The sequence below is a fragment of the Daphnia pulicaria genome, chromosome 2 (assembly GCF_021234035.1).
Source record: "Daphnia pulicaria isolate SC F1-1A chromosome 2, SC_F0-13Bv2, whole genome shotgun sequence".
Taxonomy (NCBI): domain Eukaryota; kingdom Metazoa; phylum Arthropoda; class Branchiopoda; order Diplostraca; family Daphniidae; genus Daphnia; species Daphnia pulicaria.
Genome location: NC_060914.1, coordinates 2,759,870 through 2,776,004, shown reverse-complemented (window position 1 = coordinate 2,776,004; position 16,135 = coordinate 2,759,870). Strand labels below are relative to the sequence as shown.

At 37.1% G+C, this 16,135-nt stretch overlaps 7 protein-coding genes and 4 long non-coding RNA genes across 16 annotated transcripts; 6 read left to right on the top strand and 5 right to left on the bottom strand.

The window, feature by feature from the left end:
* The first annotated feature begins 8 nt into the window (after positions 1-8).
* LOC124327301 (BTB/POZ domain-containing protein KCTD5-like) lies at positions 9-1,322 on the top strand. Of its 2 annotated transcripts, none has more exons than XM_046786300.1 (5): positions 9-135; positions 301-500; positions 560-856; positions 923-1,042; positions 1,102-1,322. In XM_046786300.1, exons 2-5 carry the CDS (start codon positions 303-305, stop codon positions 1,129-1,131), a joined length of 645 nt encoding a protein of 214 aa, XP_046642256.1. In that variant the 5' UTR covers positions 9-135; positions 301-302; the 3' UTR covers positions 1,132-1,322. The 2 variants fall into 2 exon arrangements, with proteins under 2 accessions (XP_046642256.1, XP_046642257.1); XM_046786301.1 differs by having other exon boundaries at positions 31-237.
* LOC124327340 (ragulator complex protein LAMTOR2-like) lies at positions 1,221-2,020 on the bottom strand. The gene is made up of 4 exons (XM_046786348.1): positions 1,850-2,020; positions 1,735-1,770; positions 1,541-1,667; positions 1,221-1,481 (listed from the first exon to the last, which is right to left on the bottom strand). Exons 1-4 carry the CDS (start codon positions 1,915-1,917, stop codon positions 1,335-1,337), a joined length of 378 nt encoding a protein of 125 aa, XP_046642304.1. The 5' UTR covers positions 1,918-2,020; the 3' UTR covers positions 1,221-1,334.
* Positions 2,021-2,098: 78 nt separating this feature from the next.
* On the top strand, positions 2,099-3,740 carry LOC124327240 (uracil-DNA glycosylase-like). Its single transcript, XM_046786213.1, has 7 exons — positions 2,099-2,392; positions 2,455-2,643; positions 2,717-2,867; positions 2,941-2,983; positions 3,046-3,134; positions 3,233-3,411; positions 3,480-3,740. Exons 1-7 carry the CDS (start codon positions 2,264-2,266, stop codon positions 3,627-3,629), a joined length of 930 nt encoding a protein of 309 aa, XP_046642169.1. The 5' UTR covers positions 2,099-2,263; the 3' UTR covers positions 3,630-3,740.
* A 173-nt stretch (positions 3,741-3,913) lies between these two features.
* Positions 3,914-5,855, bottom strand: LOC124327200 (lactosylceramide 4-alpha-galactosyltransferase-like). Of its 2 annotated transcripts, none has more exons than XM_046786159.1 (4): positions 5,448-5,855; positions 5,112-5,389; positions 4,402-5,036; positions 3,914-4,346 (listed from the first exon to the last, which is right to left on the bottom strand). In XM_046786159.1, the coding sequence occupies exons 2-4, from the start codon at positions 5,265-5,267 to the stop codon at positions 4,016-4,018; spliced, it is 1,122 nt and encodes a 373-aa protein (XP_046642115.1). In that variant the 5' UTR covers positions 5,268-5,389; positions 5,448-5,855; the 3' UTR covers positions 3,914-4,015. The 2 variants fall into 2 exon arrangements, with proteins under 2 accessions (XP_046642115.1, XP_046642116.1); XM_046786160.1 differs by having other exon boundaries at positions 5,112-5,379.
* A 77-nt stretch (positions 5,856-5,932) lies between these two features.
* On the top strand, positions 5,933-6,669 carry LOC124327313 (probable ribosome biogenesis protein RLP24). The gene is made up of 2 exons (XM_046786312.1): positions 5,933-6,093; positions 6,152-6,669. Exons 1-2 carry the CDS (start codon positions 6,013-6,015, stop codon positions 6,617-6,619), a joined length of 549 nt encoding a protein of 182 aa, XP_046642268.1. The 5' UTR covers positions 5,933-6,012; the 3' UTR covers positions 6,620-6,669.
* Positions 6,670-6,717: 48 nt separating this feature from the next.
* Positions 6,718-8,904, top strand: LOC124327158 (crossover junction endonuclease EME1-like). Its single transcript, XM_046786084.1, has 9 exons — positions 6,718-6,993; positions 7,060-7,128; positions 7,197-7,464; positions 7,532-7,705; positions 7,791-7,963; positions 8,026-8,277; positions 8,340-8,526; positions 8,590-8,646; positions 8,705-8,904. Exons 1-9 carry the CDS (start codon positions 6,884-6,886, stop codon positions 8,810-8,812), a joined length of 1,398 nt encoding a protein of 465 aa, XP_046642040.1. The 5' UTR covers positions 6,718-6,883; the 3' UTR covers positions 8,813-8,904.
* On the bottom strand, positions 8,553-9,748 carry LOC124327312 (dynactin subunit 5-like). The gene is made up of 4 exons (XM_046786311.1): positions 9,571-9,748; positions 9,297-9,484; positions 9,125-9,236; positions 8,553-9,066 (listed from the first exon to the last, which is right to left on the bottom strand). The coding sequence occupies exons 1-4, from the start codon at positions 9,616-9,618 to the stop codon at positions 8,830-8,832; spliced, it is 585 nt and encodes a 194-aa protein (XP_046642267.1). The 5' UTR covers positions 9,619-9,748; the 3' UTR covers positions 8,553-8,829.
* Positions 9,749-10,005: 257 nt separating this feature from the next.
* LOC124327420 lies at positions 10,006-11,013 on the top strand. The gene is made up of 4 exons (XR_006916130.1): positions 10,006-10,102; positions 10,184-10,680; positions 10,785-10,915; positions 10,973-11,013. It is a non-coding gene; the product is annotated as an uncharacterized LOC124327420 (long non-coding RNA).
* An 88-nt stretch (positions 11,014-11,101) lies between these two features.
* Positions 11,102-12,753, top strand: LOC124327373. Of its 3 annotated transcripts, none has more exons than XR_006916042.1 (6): positions 11,102-11,284; positions 11,392-11,520; positions 11,604-11,851; positions 11,937-12,055; positions 12,161-12,512; positions 12,742-12,753. It is a non-coding gene; the product is annotated as an uncharacterized LOC124327373 (long non-coding RNA). The 3 variants fall into 3 exon arrangements; XR_006916041.1 differs by lacking the exon at positions 12,742-12,753 and adding an exon at positions 12,582-12,722 and having other exon boundaries at positions 11,940-12,055; XR_006916040.1 differs by lacking the exon at positions 12,742-12,753 and adding an exon at positions 12,582-12,722.
* Positions 12,754-13,463: 710 nt separating this feature from the next.
* LOC124327422 lies at positions 13,464-15,367 on the bottom strand. Of its 2 annotated transcripts, none has more exons than XR_006916133.1 (5): positions 15,321-15,367; positions 15,135-15,241; positions 14,929-15,054; positions 14,623-14,863; positions 13,464-13,778 (listed from the first exon to the last, which is right to left on the bottom strand). It is a non-coding gene; the product is annotated as an uncharacterized LOC124327422 (long non-coding RNA). The 2 variants fall into 2 exon arrangements; XR_006916132.1 differs by having other exon boundaries at positions 14,951-15,054.
* Positions 15,368-15,416: 49 nt separating this feature from the next.
* LOC124327416 lies at positions 15,417-16,078 on the bottom strand. The gene is made up of 3 exons (XR_006916124.1): positions 15,794-16,078; positions 15,528-15,653; positions 15,417-15,455 (listed from the first exon to the last, which is right to left on the bottom strand). It is a non-coding gene; the product is annotated as an uncharacterized LOC124327416 (long non-coding RNA).
* Between the last annotated feature and the right edge of the window lie 57 nt (positions 16,079-16,135).

The window sequence follows — 16,135 nt, the reverse complement described above, 5'->3', positions numbered from 1 at the left end:
GCTTCGATAATCGATATCTTTATCGATTCAAAGTTGTATATTTTCGCATTTTTGTGCGTCGAATTTTTATTTAGTGAAACCAAATGTTAATGAACGATTTGAATCTGTGAAACTCGCTATTTTAGTCCCATACTGGTAGGTGATTCTTTTGTGCAAATCGTGACTGAGAGTGTAAGAATAGAATTGTTGATGACTTTTAGTCACAATCCATATGCTGGTTAGCAGTCGATAACAACGGTTCTTTATTGTTTGAAAAAGTTGTTTGAACGCGACTAATTGATTTTTTAAAATGTATTTTAGAGATGGCTGAATGTCCGGAGATGAACGGGATTGCAAATAACATCGTTTCAGAAAAGTGGGTTGGCAGCAGAAAGTCTGAATGGATACGTTTGAATGTGGGGGGTCACCACTTCCTTACCACCCGAACAACCCTTTGCAGAGATCCAAAGTCTTTTTTCTTCAGACTCTGTCAAGAAGACAACAATCTTGCCTCAGATAAAGTATTACTTTATATAACCTCAATTTTAACTTGAAAATTATGCTCTTTATTTTAAACTAGGATGAAACAGGTGCCTTCATGATTGATCGGGACCCTACTTATTTTTCACCAATATTAAACTTCTTGAGACATAGCAAACTAGTTATTGATAAAAACTTGGCTGAAGAAGGAATTCTAGAGGAAGCTGAATTCTATAACATTACTGAACTCATCCAGTTAATTAGAGATAAAATAAGACTAAGAGATGAGGTACCACAGAAGGAAAGTAGGAAGCAAGTTTACCGTGTATTACAGTGTCATGAGGATGAATTAACTCAAATGGTTTCAACTATGTCTGATGGATGGAAATTTGAGCAGGTGTGTACACACAAGACAATCTTATTAGTTACTACTGACTATTTATTCTAATTTTTTTTTATATAGCTAATAAATGTTGGGTCACAGTACTCTTATGGGAATGAAGACCATTCAGAGTTCCTGTGTGTTGTATCAAGAGAGTGTGACAAGAGAGAAAGAGAAACAGAGCCTACTGATAGAGCCAAAGTAAGTATCTGCAATTTACTACTGATGGAAACATTTAAAAATGTTGTTTCTTTATTTAGGTGCTTCAGCAGAAAGGGTTGAGAATGTAATATGCTATGGGATTTTTGTACCAGGAACCAAATACTGAACTAAATTTATGCAGAGAACCAGCCTTGTGGGATTTTATCCACGTTGCAGCCATTTTGACACTTCTTGTTCACAAGTGTTGCTTTTTATTCACAAGTGCAATACAACTCTGCTTCACAGCTACATTAAATTTTAGGAGATCCAAATTTGTATTGTAAAAAATTGTTCATGATGCTGCTACTTGGCGAAGAGGAGAATCAAGATAGTCTGCCAATGCCTTTGCTTTAGCATGAAGCATTCCAAAACACACATTTTCTTTAGCATAGAGACATAGAAGTAAATTAGCAACTTGGGCAATCACCACTTTCCCATCCTTTAAAGGCATTGGCAAAATTAATATTTGTTTTTACTAAACTTTAAATTGAATAATACCATGCAATCAAGAAGAACACATTCCAGGACATCTTCATTGAAGGCAACTTTCCCATTTTTAGCATATGCTGACCAAATGTTGCTAGCTATCGCTGCTGTCACTCGTGCATCCTTGTCCCCATAACCACTTGAAAGCCACAAAATTGTTTAAACACTATAAACAAATGAAAAACATTGTATCACATTTTTCTCACCTGTAAGCTAGCAACGCCCCCTCCGTATTTAAAAGCCTGCATAACAAATTAAGATAATAAATAAAGAAAAATGACTAACAATCGTTAACAATTTTAATGTATCACGCCATATTACAAAGTGCTTAAGATTCCGCCAGTGTTTGCTTGAGACAAGACTTGAGTAAGAGCTTTTGGTTTTAACATTCTTTAGATTTGTTGATATCTTCTGTTTTGACACAAGCTGAGTCAGGAGGGCTGAGTACAGCTGTTCAGTGTTCACTACTCCTCTTACTAAAAAAAAAAACAAATGAATGCGGATGTTTCCTACATAACCAGGCCAGGCTGACAATCTCTTCTTCAGGCAGCGGCAGCGCCCCTTCCTTTAACCAGGGAATTTTTTTCTGACTCAATCTTGTCAAGTTCTTCTGCTGTAGGTGGCCTTAAATGTATTCATTTCAGATTGGTCCAAAGGTGAATTTCGCGCCTGATTATTTTGACTTCGGTGTTTGGTATTGCAATGAACTAAAGTCGCTTCTTGAAGTCAGAAATCATGCCGCCTCAAAAACCTTTGACTCATTTTTTTAAACCTCTTCAAAGTGGAGGTGTGAAGCGTACATTCTCAGAACTTGTGTCTGGCAATGAGACAGCTGAAGCCAAGAATGTTCAAATTGAAAACAAAGTAGGTTTTTTTGTTCTGTGTATACGTGCCTGGTATGTTTTCTAAAGTCTATTCATTTTTAGCCTGTTGGAGAAAAATCTGTTGAGAAGACTGAAGTAGTCACTCCTGAAAAAAAAGAAAGAATGGGCACTAACCACTTGTTGGCGAAAATAAAATTGCAAGTGAAGAATACTTGTGCCTTACACCATAGTATTGGTCATTCATGGTTTCAAGCAATTGAGCCAGAGTTTAAGAAACCCTACTTTGGTGAAGTATGTACATGTTTCTTCTTTTTTAACTTTGAATAACAATTATTTTCATTTACCTTCATTATTTTGTTTTTAGCTTAGTAAATTTCTGGGTTCTGAAAGATTAAAGTCCACCATTTTCCCTCCAGAACATCTTGTGTGGTCTTGGACCCATTTCTGTGATATTCAAAATATCAAAGTTGTTATTATTGGTCAAGATCCATATCACGGTCCTGGTCAAGCTCATGGTATAGTAAAAAATAATTACTTTTATGGCTTTTAAGATAAAGAATTGACATTACATTTTTGTTTCATAAAAAGGTTTGTGTTTCAGTGTTTTGAAAGGAGTTCCTCCTCCCCCAAGGTAATATTTAAAATTTTTACTTTAAAAACTACTGTGTCTAATTTTTGCAAAACTATTTGAAGTTTGGTAAACATCTTTAAAGAGCTGGCTTCAGATATTGATGGTTTTAATATTCCTAAACATGGTAATCTCACTGGATGGGCAAAACAAGGTAGACATTTAAAAAAATCAATCACAGTTTATAACGTTATTGTCTTAATCTTCAAATAAGAGTCACGCAAAATTTTTATTGATATTTTACATATTTAGGTGTGCTCCTTCTTAACGCTGGCTTAACGGTCCGATCGGGCGCAGCAAATTCGCACAAAGACAAAGGCTGGGAAACTCTGACGGATGCCGTGATCCAGTGGATTAGCAGTAACTGCCAAGGTGTTATCTTCCTTCTTTGGGGTGCATATGCCCAGAAGAAAGCTTTAGTAGTAGACAAGGTAACCAATTCATTTGTTTACGACTTCATGTTTAACTAATGTTTTTTTTTTCTTTTCTTTTTTTGTAGAAAAAACACCACTTGCTGAATGCCCCTCATCCCTCTCCACTATCTGCTCATCGCGGATTCTTAGGATGTAAACATTTTTCAAAATGTAATGAACTTTTGCTCAAACAAAACAAAACACCAGTTGACTGGTCTAAACTCCCCATTGAGTGAACAGTCAAACCTCAGGTTATAACAGTTTTTACATTCACTCTTGCCTCAAATGTTTTTCAACCATGATATTCATGTTTCAAAACGCGATTCACAATGCATCTTAAACCAAGAGCAATACTAATTTTACATTAAAAAAAAAAAAAAAAAAAAAAAAAAAAAAAAAAAAACAATCTGTTAATTGCTGATGGATCTTCAGTAATTTTCTATTGCCAACAACAATTATGGATATGCTGATACTAGAAAGTTTTGCTGGCATTTTTTAGTCGCAGCGCAATGCATTTATGTATTTAAGAAAAACTTGTATTCTTTGAAGAATGAACCTTGAAAATAAGAATTAGGAAACCAAATGTTGAGAGACGGTTCTACCGCTATAGAAATACAAACTATCAAAACACATTAGGAGCCATCGCAAAAATCGAAGGACATTGGGACCGAGCAAGTTTGGTGTATACTTGTTCGGAAGTTTTTGAAACTGCTTGGCCAGTGCTCTTTTGGTTCCATACGTGAATTCCAATTGTGTCATTATCCCACGTAATATCTTGTTCCAAAAAATATCTCAACCATTTAGGCCATTCGATTGGATAAAATGTCTTTGGAGGAAGAATCTCAAAACCGTAGCAGCTATCAGAATTCATTTCGGCAATGTTTTCCGTCAAACACCATTTTGTCATTACGCGAGTCAGCAGCAATGGGCCATTGTGACCCCAAATATCCTTTCTGAAGTAAAGAAAACAGTTAAATCATCTAGTTTGGGAAATTTTCGTGTACACACCTGTATGTTTCTCGGAACTCCTCCACTGCCATGCGGATAACTGGATGGAGGTAATCAACGTGAAGTGCTCCAGCAGCCAAATTTTTCTCGTTTTCCGCCACGATGAAGTTTCGGTAACGTGTCACTTGTTGAACCATTATTATATCCAAATCAAAGTAGTAACCTCCGTAATTGTACAGTGTTAGGAACCGGAGTGCGTCGCTCAGATGAGACACGGCAAATGAACCGTAATTCCAAGTAGAGCAGAAATACCATTGTCGAAAAGGCGAATGTATGAAGTAATCACCTAAATTAATATTATAGATTTTTATGTTTTCGTAATTTCCCAACGTTTTCATAGTTATTGAATTCCAATCAATATCTTTCCCGCTCATTAGCAAAATGACGGTCAAGTGTGGGTTCATTATTGCGAGAGATTCAACAGAACAGGCTTGGCGGAAGTCAAGTGCCCGAACACCTGAGGTTTCATGAAAAAATGCTTTCTCTTGATCACGTCGAGGGAGTGGAAATTGAGGTTCGAACAAGGGACATTTCCATAAACAATCCGGTCTGCCGCAAATATCAAGGGAGTTATGGATGCTTACGCAACATCTACCACGATCAGAACCCGAGACATTTATCACCGGATGGTTCATCTAACAAAAGAAATGTTTTTAATGTTTGCTATTTTTTAAAGGTGATTCTAAACATTTTGGTAAGCCGACACTAACCGATCTGACGTAAAAATCTGATTGCATTACAAAATATCCTGTGCAGATGAATATCCCCACTACCGTAAAAGTAAGTAGGAGACGCCGTAAGAACCCCATCCTCATTATTTTACGGAAGATGCATCGAAGTAATGGTTTAAGCATAATTCTGGCCATATCTAACGGTTAAACGTTATCCTAGTGGCAGTACCCTATTGTACAGAATCGTAGTTTTTTGTTGTAGGAAATTGAATCGCTCTTCTGCGTGATGTTTCATGCCGGAATTTATCTATTAAAGCCTTAAAGAAATATTTAAATGACTTGATTTGTAATATTAAATAACTAACACATTTTTACTCTTTAGTGTTGTTTCAAGATGTTACCAGTAGAAGATCCATAATAATTCTTGAATATTTCTACACTTGTAAGGTGTGACCATCATACAGAACGGTCAAACTCGACACAGCAAACGAAATGGAAATGACATTTTCTTTTGTTAACGTTGAAAGTTCGTAGCTAGATAATAAGGTAAGGCTTGAGATAACGATAAGATGTGTATGCGGTGTAAATAAAGGAGGTCGTAAATATCCAAAGAATTTAAAGGGCTATAGGCCTCCCTCTAGCTCTGTTCAGAGATGCGGCGTGGAACAACATTAAAATGTCCTGCGCTTTTAATTGTGTGATGTTAAAATTTAACATGTGTTTACTCAATCTAGGTTTTTTTTTTTTTAATTCCATGTCTTATCAAAATTGTGATTGGCGGAATGGCGGCGAAACCAGAGGACAAAACAATTGACAATCTACGCCCGCAAAAACGTGGCTAGAAGTAGGTTCTTGGCTGATCCGTAGTACTTACTCGGTCCTTCTTCACTAAATAGAGGTAGAGAAAAACCACGTTGTGTGTGGTTGCTCTTCCGTCAAAATGCGTATCGAAAAATGTTACTTTTGTTCGTCAAATATATGGCCTGGCCATGGAATGGTTTTTGTTCGAAATGACTGCAAGGTGAGAAGGTTTAAATAAATTATGCCGTGAAACTTTCTAACTCATGTTTGCGTTCTAGATTTTCAGATTCTGTAGGTCAAAATGCAAGAATGCATTCAAGAAGAAGAAGAACCCTCGTAAGACCAAATGGACTAAGGCTTTCCGTAAATCTGCAGGCAAAGATCTGGCCATCGACCCGTCTTTCGAATTTGAGAAGAGGAGAAATGTTCCTGTAAAGTATGATCGGGACTTGTGGCAGAAATCTGTGGAAGCCATGAAGAAGGTTGAGATCATTCGCTGCAGACGTCAAGCATTGCACATCAACAACAGACACAGTAAATCAAAGGAAGTCCAGAGAAGAAGCGATAATTATGAAGTCACCAAGAACATGGGTCTAATCCGGTCCCCAGCAGCTGGATTGAAGCAGTTAGCAACACAGTTGGATGGAGAAAAAGATATGTCATTGGTATCCTCCAAATTCAAGCAGATGGAATCGCGAGTTGTTGAAGAAGTTCATGATTCAGATAGAGAAATGGATGTAGAATAAAAAAATGCAATGACGAAAAACAAAATACATTTTTCCCGATTCGACGTTAACATACAGTATTGTCATTTACCACTAGGTGGCGATTTAAATCGACGGTTCATTGGTTGATTTCAGTTTCTGTTTATGTTTGTTTGAATTGAGTTGTTGGTTCTCAGAGGTCAGATGTGCTTGGTTGAAATAGTTTTAAGACAGTGCATTGTCATTCGAACAAACAGGTGGATGGTTCGAATCTGGTTGATGAAACTCTTAAAGTAACAACGTAAAATGGCAAGTGAAATTGTCGTATTAACAGACTCAGATGATGATGTTCACTTCTGTGGAATTTCTCCGGGTAAGAGGAATGTTTTACACGAAGCCCTAAATTCTGATGACGAGTAAGTACATAAGTTATTGACGTTAGTTCTTCCAAATTAACTGTAATGTTGCTACAACATTTCCAGGTTGATGAATCTAGATTTGGATTCCCCACCACGTAACAATGAAAATAAAGATGAAGACTTTGATTTTGAGTGAGTAACTTTTTCCTGTTGTAAGTAGTAATGTAAGCAAGAGTAACTTTTATTTCAATCAAATTCAGAATTCTGGAAACTGAAGTAAGAACAAGTTTAGCAGAAAGATTAGATTATGAGACATACACAACAAGGCTTGTTTCTTCTGAAACCCAAAATGCCAATATACCAAAAGTTAATTGTCCCATAACTGAACCTGTAAGCAATTATAATCAGCCTGCAAAAAAAACAACTAAAACAAAGGAGGACAAGGCCTTTGACAAAGCATATGATAAAGCTTGTAAAGCAGCAGAAGCAGCAAACAAAAAGTTCAATAGATCATCAGAATGCCTTAAAGTTTGTGGACACATTGTACAGTATGTGATTAGATTGTGTATTGATATTTTTTATGTTTCCATTATAGAGTCTTACAGCACTTATTGATTCACGCCTACTGGATTCAATCTCCAGCAGTGGCAGCATTTTAACTCAACTCCAGGAATCTGAAATGAAGCACTCTATTGTTGTGTCTTCAGTGTCTAATTCAGTGTGTTGGAAGAGGGAAAAAGTTAATCATCATGTAAATGAAGATGCCAAGGTGATTTTTTACACTTTTTCCAATTAAAAATTTAGTCCTATAAACAAGGTAAAAATATTAAATGTATTATTGATCAATTAAATAGGTTTGTTCGACATCCACGTTTGTTGAAGAAGACGAGGGATTGGTTGTTATGTTAGCCCAAGAATTTGTTTTACTAGCACAATCTTCAATCTGTGACTGTGTCAACACAATTTTAAGAAATCTTAAGAAAAAGAAGCTTACCCTAGTCGTTTATGGCCTGTCTGCATACCTTAAGTAGTTTTACAATCTGTTAATATTTTTTTATTTTATTAATCCAAAATGAAATGTGCTTACAGAGACCAATCCCGCAAGGAAAAACGGCGATTTCGTGAACATGTCTCTGCTACTGCTGAAAACACCAATAAGAGTAATAAGAAGGCTGATGTTCCGATGAGCGAAGATGTTGTGTTCACATCTGCTGACATGGAATCACTGAAAGTAAAATTACTCCTACAAACCGACTGTTCATTGTGGCCTGTTGAAACAGCTGAGGAGTTGGGTAAAATTATTGCTCGGATAACAAAAGCCGTAGCTGAACGTCCGTTCAAGTAAGATACAATTAGATGTGCTAATATTTTCAATTTCTGATAAGCTTGTGACATTATGGTAGAGAAGAAAGACTGGAACAAACATTTGATTTTTACGCTGCCGATGTTAGTGGTAATATAAAAGTAAGCAAAGACGGACATGGCCTTGAGCGCCTTTGGCAGCAACAACTTATGCAATTTCCACTGGTTGCATTAGAAACATCTCAAGCCATCGCTTCTAGATACCCATCCCCTCAAACTTTAATCCAGGTAAAACGCAAGGACGTGCCAGTAAATATGGTATAAATATATAATTGTAATGTCTTGTTAAAGGCTTATAAAACTTGTGGTTGTGACAAGGACGCTTCATTGTTGCTTCAAGATATACCGGTAATTTAAGTTGTGTTTTAGTAAATATCCAGCAACTGAATCATTTTTCCCTATACAGATTCGCCGACATGCTGGACCTCTCTCCACTTCGAGGAAAGTAGGACCAGAACTCAGTAAAAAAATTCACAAATTTCTGATGAGTAGAAACGGTTCTACAATTTTGTAACGTTTTCTTTTTACTGTTCATTTTCTTGATGCAATACTAAGCGGGTTAACACCAGAAGCATCTTTATCCGGAATATAGTGCTGATAAAAACTCTTAGTATAATCAATCATTAAATCTTGCATGGCTTCTGGCAACTCTTCAATACAGTGACCAGGAGAGCCAGAATAAACAGTAAATGGAGACACTACTGTCTCAGGAGGAAGAACAGTATCATCTGCAATCATGCAGCAATCTTTTAAAATACATCGCCTTCCCTGTAACAAATATAAGATGGTTTGAATGTCAATAACATTTAGAGAATTTAACACTTACAATAACACAGTTCTTCCCAATGTAAACATAAGAGCCAACAACAGCTGCATTTACAACAGAGTTTTCACCAATAAACACATGGTCACCAACATGAAGAGGGAAGAATGCAACTCTTCAAAACATATCAGTCCTTTAAAGTAAGTCAGGATATATCATATTCAAAGTTACTTACCCTTTAGCAAATTTTTTGAATGGTGGGCGGATTACCGATTGTTTACTCAGAATGCAATACTGTCCCATTCTGACATTAGCCAGATCACCACGTATCATACTCTCTCCCATGATTATATTCTTTCCATTTAAAATAATATTTTGAGATCCGCACAAAGTTGACTGTCGACTAACTTTATTGCCGGTGTGCTATTTTCAATAATGAAAAAAAATGTATAAAGTTATTTAAAACGTAAGCTTCATGATTAATATGGAACCGACTGCAAGAATTTTACCGTTTGGACATATTCACTCGTAGAAAAAAAAATGTCTTCTAGTTCCATTCTGACAACAGGTATTGCAAAAGTATTTTTTAAATCTTTTAGTATTTAGTATCGGTGTTTTTGTAGGTGCACCATGTACACTACTGGGGGTGAATGTTGATTTTGACAGCTCATTCTGTCATGTGATGTCCGTGATGTTGCAACAAACTAAAGATTCAAAACTGATTACTAGATGTCGCCATTGTCGCCCTTGTTGTTTTTACATCGTGAAACGAGGCAAAATGGGCATAACAAATATTCCTGTGATTTCAAATACCGAATTTAACTTCATATCTAATGTAGGTTCAGCTTGACCTAGTTTTCTTATTTTTATGTTATTCTAACTTATTTCTTCAAATTCTAGATGCATACTGTGAGTCATTCCAACAAGTTGACTAGTTGCGCTCATTAGTCAATTTCCATCCATTAGATCCTCATGCTGTATAAAGCCTAAAACTCATGTTTGAAGCCCACACATAGAGGAATACAAATGTATCGAGATAAGGTATTTCCTCATGACTGCTACAAGACCATTAAAATTCAGATTTTCATAAAACATAGTTATTCTTGCTCATGAACCATATAGGATCTTTTTTGAATCTTGCAATTTTTGGTGGCATATCCTGCAACAGTATGTTTGTTGTTATGGTTGTTTTTACTTTGGTTTAGAAAGCAAACCCAGCTAAGAGTTAGGTAGAGTTTTATTTCTTATAGGTTAATTTGTGTAAATTTGTAAATAATGTAGATCATTTGACATTTCCTTGTCGCATTGCTGCTTAGAGTTTCAGTGAAATGAAGAGTGTGAACTGTGAAGTGAATAATCTGCAATGTGTATTTACATGTACCAGATCTGTATGTGAGTACAGATATATAATAGGAAACAGTTTTATTTTTTAAATCCATGTAGCCAATAATCATTTTATTCTTTCCAACAGATGTTCAAACACGAATGTTATGAATTTCGTTTTGGGGTAGATTGACGGTAGACTGGTCGCTGGTTTCCGTTACTGGCCTTTTGCGACGTCTTGATACCAGTTTGGAATAATATAGCTGGACTCTGGGGAATCCTCACTCATATTCGAGGTAACTTATTTGCAGTCAACATATGTGAGGAGTTCACGATTCGTTAAAATTTTTGCATATCTTCGTTGTGATTTTTGCATGCCAGTCAACCTGCAGACCTGCAGACAGGTCGGCCAGTTTGTCCAGACATGATGTCCTTCTCGCTTGAAGGTCACGAGAAACATTACGTAAAACTGGCATGCGATGGTGTAGAGGTTGGGTGAGAATGACACGTGTTTCATCATTATCAAAGCAGGTACAATAGCCGCAAGGGTAAGCTATTTGGTATTCATTTTGATATTGGTTTTTGTAGACCCATCCCCAGCAACGTCACCTGCAGAAGGAAAGGCCAGTTTGCATTTCAATCGAAGGTCATGGAGATCATTACGTAAAACGTTTCATGCAGTGGTGTAGAGGTTGGGTGAGAACGGGACGTTTTAGCATCATTATTGAAAAGGTAAAATAGCCGCAAGGCTTAAGAGGAGGGGTGAGAAAAAGTTGTATAAAAGGCGACTGAAAAGTCGACAGGGATCAGTCGAGCGAGTATCTCCGACACGGTAACAGCCGTAGTGTACTATTTGCCATCAGCTGGATTCTTCATCGTATTATCAGTTCTCAATCATGGGTAAATTTTCTGTTGTTATATGGAGTTTGAGAATTTCTATTGTGTTTTCTCTTTGTTATCATGCCAGATGTTCTTGCATATTAATTGTTTAATTATTTATTGTTTAGTCGTACATAAGGGCAAGGAAAAAGGGAAAGAAATCGGTCGAGTGAGCATCTCCGGCACGGTAACAGCAACTGCAGCGCACCATTTGTCACCAACTGCATTCTTCGTCGAATTGCTGGTTTAAATCATGGGTAAAAAATTTTACATGGAGTTGTGAATCAACTTATTATTCGTTAACATGACAGTTATAATGTTCAAATAATTATTTGTCTAGCAAACTATGGCGTCGTGCTGCAGTTGTGTCTTGCAACTCCGCCAACACCTTACTACACAACATACGGCACGACCAGTTGCTACACCGAGGCCCCCAAGTACTTCACCAAGGCTCCAGATTATTATGCCCCAACTGATGCTGCCCTGAGCTACTACACTGAATCCCCACAGTATTATTATTCCCCGAGCTACACTACCAAAGGATCGATTATTACACCGATGCTCCGAAGTACTACACTACATATAATGGTAAATATTCTGTTATGTGGAGTTTTAATATGGCATCCACTAAGCACTAAATATACAAATTATTTATTGTCTTGTCCTATGAAAGAAGAGAAAATCTGAAAGAATTCAGCAGCCGAGTGAGCATCTCCATTGCAGCAACAGGAACTGCCGTGCATAATTTGTCATCAACTTAATTCTTCGTCGCATTAAAAGTTTTAAATAAAGGTAAAGATTTTCCCATGGAGTTGTGAATCAACTCTACTTTTTTCTATTTGTTAATATACCAGTACCGTAATTGAATATTAATTTTAAAATTTACTAATTGTCAAGTAAACTATGGCGTAGTGCTGCTGTTGGGTGTTATATGGTTGATGGCTGGGACGACCACTGGTGTGCCGATGTCTCCTTGGTATGGCGGGTACCAAAGCACTGCCGTGCAGTCTTGCTATTTAGCATAAACTTCCGCTGCTCCAGCTTACTACACTGAGGCTCCCAAGTGCTACACCATCAAGGTTCCAGAGTATTACACCACAACTTGTGCTGCCCTGATGTTACTACGCAGAAGCTCCGAAGTATGTTTTCCCCGAGCTTCACTACCTTCACCACGTCGCTTACTAAACAACAACGTCAAACCCTTCTTACTATATGGAGGTCTCCAGTACTACGCCACAAAGGCTTCCGAGTATTAAACTTCAATCTATGATGTTCCAGCTAACTATAATAATGCTCCCATGTACTATTCTGTTCCCAGGTACTACAACGAGGATCTAACTTGTCACACCACTGAAGCGCCTTGCACTACAACCTACGTTGCTCCAGCTTACACCACGAAGGCAGCGGAGTGCTACACCATTACTTACGTTACTACCACTTACTACACCGAAGCCCCGAAAGCACTTCTCTGCCCCGAGTTACTACACCAATAAAGAAGCCGAATATTACACCACCAACGCTTCCGCAACCTACTCATGGAGATTCCTAAATGCTAGAGCTGAAATTTCTACTTGAGTTTTTTTATTTTCGGTTGTCTTCATGGTCATTGGTCATTGGGAATTAATTGTTGATCTTAAATGAGAAAATAAAATTTTAATGCGGGTAATTCTTTTGTAAGACTTTTGGTAGTAACTTCAAGCCTGTCAACATTGCGGCAGGTGTCTTTCGGTGTTGGATTTCTTTAGTGTTTGCCGATTTGTGAATTGTTTGTTTCATGTCTTAGAAGTGACTACTGCCCTAGTCACTCTCCATACGGATTTGTTCTATTGGTTCGACGATGATGTTTCAAGGGTTAGTTAAAAAGAAACTTGTAACTGTTGATTGTTTCAATTCTTATAAGTAAAAGGCAATCGCTGATCTTAGTATAAATGAAAGACTTGGAAGTTGATAGGATTCCTAAACAAAACTTGGTATAAATTAAGAGACAATGAACAAAAATCTTATAAGAAAAATTGTGTTATATTGTCCCACCTCCACCCATAATTCCACCACATTATACAGTCACATACATACATACACTTAAGTTAACCCGTTAGCTGCCACGCCATACAACCCGTAGGTTGCACTCTACTACTCTACGCGCCACGTCTGAAGGATCCATGACCAAGTGGGACTTGCCAATGCTGACTATTCCGGGCTGACACGGTGACAGGAGAAAATCCATCAACGTATCGACAAGGGGGGGGGGGGGGGGGACTATGGTGCATTGCCTTATAAAAGGCGCCTTGTGGCAGATTTTGGGCTTGGCGACTCTCCGACCCCGCGGCTTGTAAACCACGAGATCGAACAGCGCGGCCTGTGCTAAGAGCTAGGGGAGAACAAAGGCGTGGCAGCCAACGGGTTAACTAACATTAACACAAACATATTAACAACAACAAATGATGATCCGCGCTGACATTTTGGAGATACCGGCGACGTTTTTGAGTCCATCTTCTCGACGTTTCCTCAGCATTACCTGAATAAAGAGAAAACAATTCTTATTTAGTGACATGCCAATAAAAGTTACATAATACAGATAGAAACAAGTCAGGTTTTTAAGCTCAATAATTTAAAAATACAATTTTTTTAACGCAATATCAAGCTTGCAATATTGAGAAATGTAAACTGAACAAAGCTCACTTGCTAGTTTTTTTTTAATTTACCGGAAGTATACCGGAAGTAACCATAGCTCCTCAACCATTGAGCTGTCTTCAAATTAAACCACATATTCGTGATCTCCATGAAATTTGGGGTCGATTAGGTGTGATAAAAACGAAATCCAAAATTTGGCCAAAATCGAGAATTTTCCTGAACGTTCAGGAAAATTCTCAAAACCGGAAGTACGCTTACGTAAAAAAAGATAACATGAACTTTACCACAAATTTGACGAAGATCACGAATATGTGGTTCTTTTGCTCCTCGAATGAATATTTACTGAAGTACTGACTGAAATGAGCAAACCGGAAGTAGAAAAAAAAACACATTATTAAAAATTTAACAAGTGAGCTTTGTTGGTAGAATAGTTATCGTCAGTTTCCACTAAAAAATTTCCACACAACAGCTGCCGATAAATGTTTAAAGAGATTTGCAAAGTAACTGAATATGACTGTTTTGACAGCTGAAAGTTATCGAAAAGCCATCTAGCGTTAGAAAAAAGAAACGTCGAAGTTACACACTAACACTTCTTTTACGCGCAAGAAGGGCCTGATTTTGGAATTATTACACAGATAGAGAGTTTAACGCAAGTAGTAGACTACGAAAATAGGACGACGAATACGAACTAGTAGATAATCTAAGAAAATAAGTCAATTGCCCGGTACCTGGCCATAATCCCGTGGTGAGTGATTACAGGTGTGTCACTGCAACTGCAGTGATCCAGCCTCGTCAGTGAAGCAAGAAAATTTTTTTTACAGCATAAGAAGCACTGAAGCAGTGAAGCTGCTAAGTTTGCGAAGTTGGTGAGCGTACGTCGGGAAGATAAGGATGTAGCAGCACGTAGGTGGAAGTCCCTCTTCCGTCATGGACAATGAACAGCATTTTCTTAAGGATCTCTTACGTGCTCTGTAAAAATAAAATGTATTACATTAATGGAAATATAACAGTTAATAAAGCATATCAATATTTACCTTTTCTGGTATTGATACTTACCTTTATCATTAGGGTGATGAATTTAGTAAGGCATGAAACAGAACTGTAACATGTATGCATACACACGACATTATTCACATCACACTCTTCCTGTCACTGAAACTCTTAGTAGCAATGGGACAAGGAAATTCTCTATGTTATTTACAAATTTACACAAATTTACTTATTAGAAATAAAACTCTACCTATCTCTCAGCTGGGTTGCCTTCTAAACAGAAGTAGAAACAGCCTTAAGAGCAAACATAATGTTGCAGGTTAATACACCACCAAAATTGCGAGATTCAGAAAAGTCCTATGGTTCATGAACAAGAATACCTATGTTACATGAAAATCTGAATTGTAATGATCTGGTAGTAGTAATGGGGAAATACCTTTTCTCAGCACATTTGTATTCCACTATATGTGGGCTTCAAACATGAGTTTTAGGCTTTTGACAGCATGAGGATCTAATGGATGGAAATTATTTGAGCGCAACTTGGAATGACTGACAGACTGACAGTATGCATCTAGAATAGTAGAATTTGAGAAATAAGTTAGAAAAACATAAAAATAAGAAAACTAGGTCAAGCTGAACCTACATTTGATATGAAGTTAAATTCGGTATTTGAAATCACAGGAATATAAGTATAAATTAGCAACCAATTGTTTCCTCCATTTTTCCTCGTTTCACGATGTAAGAACAACAAGGGCGACGTTGGCGACATCTAGTAATGAGTTTTGAATCTTTAGTTAGTTGCACATGACAGTATGACACTTCGTTCGTTATTTCAAATTTCAAAACAAATTAAAAAGTTAAAAAACGTAGATCGGATAATAAGTTAACTATTTTTTAGTAATAGATCACCTAATCTTTAGCTAATGATTCTTAGTGCATTCTTGACTAAATGTTTTCACATAATTTCAGCCAATTTCAGCTTTCAGCAGTTCTCATAATGTACCTGGCCAACTAGGTGCTCGTGACAATAGAAATGAAAATTGAAATAATGCAAGCAAAAAATTTTGTGTTGCAAGGTATTTTACCAAAATTATTTTTAATTTATGTGTTCTCTAAGGCAATAATGTTCATGTAATTTCTCCCTGTTGTAAACACTCTCCATACCCCTGCCCGAACTCCTGAAGACAAGACTGAAAACTCAAATATCAATCTGCCACCTGGTGAAACAACAGAATTTAACTTTTTAAGGCG

Coding starts and splice junctions, on each gene's coding strand:
- LOC124327313 (XM_046786312.1), top strand. CDS start 6,013: ATGCGTATCGAAAAATGTTACTTTTGTTCGTCAAATATATGGCCTGGC. Junction 6,094..6,151: donor TTGTTCGAAATGACTGCAAG/GTGAGAAGGTTT, acceptor TTTGCGTTCTAG/ATTTTCAGATTCTGTAGGTC.
- LOC124327158 (XM_046786084.1), top strand. CDS start 6,884: ATGGCAAGTGAAATTGTCGTATTAACAGACTCAGATGATGATGTTCAC. Junction 6,994..7,059: donor GCCCTAAATTCTGATGACGA/GTAAGTACATAA, acceptor CAACATTTCCAG/GTTGATGAATCTAGATTTGG. Junction 8,647..8,704: donor TGTTGCTTCAAGATATACCG/GTAATTTAAGTT, acceptor TTCCCTATACAG/ATTCGCCGACATGCTGGACC.
- LOC124327240 (XM_046786213.1), top strand. CDS start 2,264: ATGCCGCCTCAAAAACCTTTGACTCATTTTTTTAAACCTCTTCAAAGT. Junction 2,644..2,716: donor AGAAACCCTACTTTGGTGAA/GTATGTACATGT, acceptor TTTTGTTTTTAG/CTTAGTAAATTTCTGGGTTC. Junction 3,412..3,479: donor AAGCTTTAGTAGTAGACAAG/GTAACCAATTCA, acceptor CTTTTTTTGTAG/AAAAAACACCACTTGCTGAA.
- LOC124327301 (XM_046786300.1), top strand. CDS start 303: ATGGCTGAATGTCCGGAGATGAACGGGATTGCAAATAACATCGTTTCA. Junction 857..922: donor ATGGATGGAAATTTGAGCAG/GTGTGTACACAC, acceptor TTTTTTATATAG/CTAATAAATGTTGGGTCACA. Junction 1,043..1,101: donor AGCCTACTGATAGAGCCAAA/GTAAGTATCTGC, acceptor TTCTTTATTTAG/GTGCTTCAGCAGAAAGGGTT.
- LOC124327200 (XM_046786159.1), bottom strand. CDS start 5,267: ATGGCCAGAATTATGCTTAAACCATTACTTCGATGCATCTTCCGTAAA. Junction 5,037..5,111: donor CAGATTTTTACGTCAGATCG/GTTAGTGTCGGC, acceptor TTCTTTTGTTAG/ATGAACCATCCGGTGATAAA. Junction 4,347..4,401: donor GAGTTCCGAGAAACATACAG/GTGTGTACACGA, acceptor TCTTTACTTCAG/AAAGGATATTTGGGGTCACA.
- LOC124327312 (XM_046786311.1), bottom strand. CDS start 9,618: ATGGAACTAGAAGACATTTTTTTTTCTACGAGTGAATATGTCCAAACG. Junction 9,485..9,570: donor CGAGTGAATATGTCCAAACG/GTAAAATTCTTG, acceptor TATTGAAAATAG/CACACCGGCAATAAAGTTAG. Junction 9,237..9,296: donor TTCAAAAAATTTGCTAAAGG/GTAAGTAACTTT, acceptor TATGTTTTGAAG/AGTTGCATTCTTCCCTCTTC.
- LOC124327340 (XM_046786348.1), bottom strand. CDS start 1,917: ATGTTAAAACCAAAAGCTCTTACTCAAGTCTTGTCTCAAGCAAACACT. Junction 1,771..1,849: donor GGCGGAATCTTAAGCACTTT/GTAATATGGCGT, acceptor TTTGTTATGCAG/GCTTTTAAATACGGAGGGGG. Junction 1,668..1,734: donor GGGGCGTTGCTAGCTTACAG/GTGAGAAAAATG, acceptor GTGGCTTTCAAG/TGGTTATGGGGACAAGGATG.